We start from the raw sequence: 6,498 nt of genomic DNA, 5'->3' as shown, positions 1-6,498 counted from the left end.
GGAACCCTGTGAGGTGAGAAGGGCCAACATGACAAAACAAAGGAGCAGCCAGTGAGATGGGAGTCAAACCAAGAAAGCATTTTACCTGAGATGCTCATGTCACAGACAGCAGGATGTGGTGATGATGCATCACAGAGGCCATTCAGTGTAGGAAGAACACGACACATGCTTGAAAAAAGACCCTTTCTTACTTAAAAGACAACAAAGTTAGTGAGACTGATCGATAGATCCTCGCTTTAAGAGAGCAGAGAAGTTACCTGACACTGTTCAAATGTATTGGAAATGTTCGGTGCACAATGTTGACAGACAAGGCTCGAAGGGGGTTTGTGGAAAAGGGGTCCAGTGCCAGTAGGACTAAATGACTATTAGGACTGCTGTGCCTGCTGCACAGCTAATCTTAACATTGTAAATTGAACTTACTGCTGCACTGATGTTGGATGAGAAGGAAAACATGAGTGACTTAAGGTCAGCGGGGTCAGCAGATTTACATAATTTTCTCTCAGCACTGCGGACATTTGGTATACATCTTATAGATTGTGCCAGTTAGAGTGGGAAGAGGAGGACATAAGCATCGGCTTTGTTAACGACAGACTGGTCATTCCTCAGTCTAACGGAGAAGGAGGCACATGTGTGTGAGGACTGTGGCAATGACTGAAGATTCACCAAATTAATCTTAGCTTAGTGATACTTTGTGTGCACAGTCTTGTGTCAACCACAGGAATGGGACTGAGACGGATACATACAGTGATAAGTATAACCTGGGTTTAGAGGAAATAAGAAATCGGAGCATTACCTCGCTTGGTGGATTTGCAAAGGTTGACCTGCCAGTCTTGACCCGAGTAGATCTTCCACATGAGGGCTGATGCCCCCCCTGCTGTCTGAAACTTGAAACACCCAGACAATATTTGTAGAAAACAGGCACAGTTTATGTGTTTTAGTAGCAGCAGCAAGTATACGAGTGAGATAATAAGAAGTAACACTTGCGTAACAACTGTGGCCACCACACCTTTGAGGAGACAAAACCACACACAAGTCCAACCACTTGGGTCTATAAAAAGGCAAATCTGGTTCGAGAGCGGAAAAAAATTATGACCTTACAGCTGTGAATTGACATGGTCTATGCAATAATGGCAAACAAATAAGTCCAAATGGTGTTCTCATCTATTTTCAGTATTCACAACTTCATCCCCACTCTCCCAAAGTCAAAACAACACCGCCAACAACAAACTCATGAGTGGACAAGAATAAGATTGTGGGCTTCACAAAGAGCAAAATGAGATCAGTGTGGCAGGAAGTGCCCTTTTGAGTATCCGTGATAACCAATCAGGGGCATTTGTCACTGTCACATAAAGTGTATGTATCATCCTCTCCTTCACTCACTGAGCCAACAATGTGGGTCGTACCAAGAGACAATGTGAAAATGCTCCAGTTATGGGCTGCACTGTTTGCTCTTCATCAAGTGTGTAAGTGTTATCTAATTCTGTTTATGTGGTCAGTTAAAAAAAGAAAGAAAGATACATTTGTTACTTATTGTTTCTGTTTAATTCTTTTGTTTAATTCAGATTCGCTGGTTCCAGTGATCTCAGTTGAGCTTGGTGAGCCGGTGACCTTCACATGTTCTCTGCCTACGGCTGAGATCAGCAGCAGACAAGTCGGCTGGTACAAGCAAAGAGTCGGAGATACTCTGAAATTAATAGTGACACATCGCATGTATAAAAAACCTGAGTTTACCCCAGAGTTCAACGATTCCAGATTTGAAACAAATGAAGATAAGAAGTTTGTCAACCTGACCATAGTGAGGACGACTGAAGAAGATGAGGGACTGTATCACTGTACAGTCATGGAGTGGGTTAGAGATCCTGTGTGGAGTGGGACATACTTGTTAATTAAAGGTATTTATGTGATCTACTTTGGTGAAGTTTTGAAAATGTTTCATTATCTGATATAAAGCTGCAGTGTGTTAATGTTTAAGAAAAACAACTTAGAGTCACTGAGCTTGTTTGAAAAATAGTTACATACAATAGATACATTTAATCTCTTTATTTCACATTATACATACCAAGGTTGCCTTTAACATCTGGCCAGGGACAACGGATGAAAACTAGCCTTGTTGGCTAACTCTGGCCCACTTACAGTTTTTCTTTTAACTCTGTTGATTAGTGGTGCACTGTCCCTATGAAATAAACTAATAAATGAAATGAAATGAAACAATACAGTTGGATTTGTCTGCTAAATTACAGCAGAATATAATATCAAATTAAGGTTACCTTTGTAACTGCATTCTTCTAAGGCTTTTAAACCATACTTGGAAACCACCAGTTGTCACATGTCACATTTATAGGAAACACGTTAAACTAAAACGGCAGACCTTTGTCAAGGCCAGTGTCAAACAACATGCACCAGACTTAGGAGAAAAGAAAAATCCAATTAATTATAAACAATCAAATTATGCCTGAAATGTAATATGTTCTTCAGTGGCCGACGTCCTTTCCCTCCACGGCATCTGTTGCCAATCAGCTCTGTTCTTCTACATGTTATTGTTCTGATCAATGAACACTAAAGCTATACTGTACTCAGGCTTTCGAAACATGATGAAAATTGGTGTTTAATACTATTTTGTATCACTCAGGAAACTCTGAGAAGACATCGAACTATGAAGTTGTTCAGATGCCGACAGTGTCTGGTCCACACCGTCCAGGAGACCCAGTGACTCTGCAGTGTTCACTCCTCTCTGGCTCTGAGGACCAGACGTGTCCAGAAGATCACAGTGTGTACTGGTTCAGAGCTGGATCAAATATATCTAATCCTGATTTCATCTACACTGATGGAAATAAACTTGATAAATGTAACAAAACAGTTGACTCCTCGAGGAGCTGTGTTTATCACTTCACCAAGAACGTCAGCTCCTCTGATTCTGGGACTCATTACTGCGCCGTGGCCACATGTGGACAGATTTTATTCGGAAATGGAACAAAACTGTTTACAACCAGAGGTACAAAATATGTCATCAGCTTGAATTATGTGTATCCTTTTCTTTAGGAAGTATTTATAGGCTATATTTCTTTTTTTCTGCCTTTGTTTCTTTCTATCTTTTTAGATCAAAGAGCAAGTTGTGAACAGCAGCTTCTTCCGCTGGTGATATCAGTTGTCTGCTTGTTCATTTCTCTGATTGGAAACATAATTCTCATGTGTTGTCGAACTCAAAGTCAGTCTAAAGGTAAGTGCCGTTGTCTTATTCCAAATTGTTATTTCATATATCATTGGAGTAGAAATATTCGTATAGTATATGTTACCATAAACAAGATAATGGAAAGTTATTTTATCTTACACAGTATTAACATTTAATCTAAATCACATTTGTATTTTCCATATTGTTGTTTGTTCTATGTGTCTCATTGACAATAATTGTGTTTATAATTTATCACTTTTATTTTACCAATATTTATACATGAGCCAGTCGAAGGTTTGCAATGAAAAGTCAGACTGATTAATTATATCCGTGTTTCCATTCATCAATAGGAACAGAAAATGTCTCATCAGAAAGACGACGTGAGAACTTGAGCCAACCAGTGCTTGACGTTGTAAGTAAAGACATTAAGTTACCTTTCTTGTTGTTTCATTAACACGATTCCCAACAGTAACATGCGTCATAGCAACATGATTAAATTATGAGCCTTTTATTTGCGGCACAGACTGAAGATGGACTTGACCAGAACTACGCTGACATACATTTCTCTGGAAGGAAAGTTTCAGGGGGGAGGCGGAAGAGAGAGTTGAAACAAGAAGAAAGCTTGTACGCTCAAGTTCGATGCAAAATGTGAACGGCAACATCAGAGCAGAATTTACATGTAAACTGATCCCATATGATTGTGTTTGCATGTGTGTTATTGTTCTTTTCATATAATGATGATGGTTGTTGGTGATTTTATTGAATATAAAACACAAATTTATGTTTTTTTGTCTACATTGTAAGTCTGAAGACATGGTTTGAAAAATCAAGATAAGACTTCATGGACATGCAGCTGCTTTGATCAGCATGACATACACTGGTTGACTTGAGATGATGGAAGTTTCTGTTTCAAAATGCACTGAACAGAGGATGATGACTCACCTGGGCCTACCTGCACCTGCACCTACACCTAATAAATAACCAACACAGTGTATAGCAGCAGAAGCAACAGAATATTTTATTGTTTTGTTTTTTTTTGGCATAGTTTCAAGTTAGGTTAACAAGTATAGTTTGCATCGCCACAAAATAAAAATACAAAAAAAGCAACATGCATATCTGGAGACATTTACTAAACAAGCTTTATGTGTAATGATAAAATAAACTTGCATTCAAATCTTCTGATCTGACTGATCTTCTTTCTCTTTCCTGATATTGGTTACAATCAGTGTTGGGCATGTTACTCTGAAAAAGTAATCAGTAATCAGTTAAAGTTACTAGTTACTTTCCCCCAAAAGTAGGGTTTTTGGGTAGGATTTCCTTTCCTAAACCCCGTTTAACTAACTATTACACTAACCAACTTACTCAGTAATCCTCCACACAGGCAGGCTCCGTGATGCGTTGTATCACTCCGCCTAACAGCTGTTTAGATCAGCGGCGTGTGTAGGAGGCAGAGTGATACAGCTGTCGTGGAGCCTGTCTGTGCGGAGGAATAGCCTACTGAATGAGTTGGTTATTTCCAGATAAACGGCTTTCTCCGACCAGTTGATGAACAGAAAATAATGTGTATATAACACCCTACACTTAAACAGGTGTATTATTTTCCGATGGGACTTCTAGAGTCAAGTAATGGCATATCGGTGCATTTTATTGTCAGTAACGGTAACAGCATTGTAACAGGGGAAAAAGTAACTTTTTGATTACTTGTTACTGAAAAAGAAGCGCCGTTAGCAACACCAATATTCCCATCACTGGTTATGATTCAAACTGATACCGATACTGATCCTAATTATTTCAAATCAGTTTGATATTCTGTCCACCAAATATATTGTTGCCAGTGGTGATACAGCAAAGTGCTTCAGTTTTTCGCCACAACCTGCACTGTGAAACTTTTGTCTCCCCCCTCTGGCAGCGGGAGTCATTACACTGTTGAATAACAAACATTTCCACAGTTCCAATATAATTCATGATTTATGCAAAGTAAAGGGGATGGCCTTCTTAAAATATTTTACAAATGCAAAGCCGACAAGCAGCAGTCAGGTGACGCCCACATCTGCGCCCAGTCCCTCCACGTCCTTCAGTGCTACAAGGGAAAAGTCAGACCACATCTGTGATCTGTGTGTCACATTCAGTTTCAGACTGAAATCCTTTCTGAACGTAGTTTAATTTTTATTTATATGGAACATCAAATCTCACCTCCTCCACCATCAGCTTCACTGTAGCCTGCTCCGTCCACCTCTCTACAGTTTCTCTTTCTGAAACCACGTTCTGTTTTCTACATTGTGAACGAATCTGGAGCCTCCACATATGAGGGGCCGTACAAGCCATAATTCATTCTTTCACTCTCACATACATACATTCTCCTTACACATACATATATTTTCACTCACACATACATACATTCTCCTTACACATACATATATTTTCACTCACACATACATACATTCTCCTTACACATACATATATTTTCACTCATTCTCCTTACACATTCATATATTTTCACTCACACATACATACATACATTCTCCTTACACATACATATATTTTCATTCTCACACACATACATTCTCCTTACACATACATATATTTTCACTCTCACACACATACATTCTCCTTACACATACATATATTTTCACTCTCACACACATACATTCTCCTTACACATACATATATTTTCACTCACACATACATATATTTTCACTCTCATATTTATACATTTTCATACTAGAAGTATGTATGTATGTGTGAGTGAGAATATATGTATGTGAAAGGAGAATGTATGTATGTGTGAGTGAAAGTATAGTGGAAACGGAAGGAGTATAGTGGAAACGGAAGGCAGCATTTATCGTCTACATACTCCGGTACAGTAGGTGGTGGTATACACCTAATAAGTAATGGTTGCAATCCGAAGGGGAGAAGAAGGTAATTTATCCCTCTGTGATAGGCTCTGTGCAGAGCGATAGATATAACAAGTTTAATCATAAAATCGGCTCTAAAGGCGCCGCTGTTTCACTATTTAAAGGTGTACAGAAAAGAAAATTGAATTTGAGCCCACTCTGGGTCATAAAATTAGTGTAATAACTCATCTATCAGACGATGTAGGCCAAACTTTGTGCAAAATTCTATTTTTGAGTAAATCCGTGATGAAAGTGTGTATTTTAGTGTAGTTTTTTTTTTCGTATTGGATAATGCAGGCGCACGGATTATATGTCAGCCTGTACACGATTCACTAGCCACTGATATTGGATCCGTCATCCGTCATTCAAACGTCTGAGACACGCACACAAACACGGAGCTCGGTCTCGCCCCAAACTTTGAATATCCCGCCCGCT

General features: G+C 39.1%; 1 protein-coding gene across 2 annotated transcripts; it reads left to right on the top strand.

Annotated features, from left to right (window-relative positions):
* The first annotated feature begins 1,420 nt into the window (after positions 1–1,420).
* On the top strand, positions 1,421–3,828 carry LOC146960580 (immunoglobulin superfamily member 3-like). Of its 2 annotated transcripts, none has more exons than XM_085772265.1 (6): positions 1,421–1,463; positions 1,563–1,892; positions 2,630–2,992; positions 3,098–3,202; positions 3,511–3,578; positions 3,693–3,828. In XM_085772265.1, exons 1-6 carry the CDS (start codon positions 1,421–1,423, stop codon positions 3,819–3,821), a joined length of 1,038 nt encoding a protein of 345 aa, XP_085628391.1. In that variant the 3' UTR covers positions 3,822–3,828. The 2 variants fall into 2 exon arrangements, with proteins under 2 accessions (XP_085628391.1, XP_085628389.1); XM_085772263.1 differs by having other exon boundaries at positions 3,098–3,217; positions 3,526–3,581.
* The last annotated feature ends 2,670 nt before the right edge of the window (positions 3,829–6,498 follow it).

This window comes from Trachurus japonicus, unplaced genomic scaffold (assembly GCF_045865225.1).
Source record: "Trachurus japonicus isolate A0001 unplaced genomic scaffold, Traja_1.0 AP030214.1".
Taxonomy (NCBI): Eukaryota; Metazoa; Chordata; class Actinopteri; order Carangiformes; family Carangidae; genus Trachurus; species Trachurus japonicus.
This window is presented reverse-complemented; position numbering and strand designations above follow the sequence as displayed.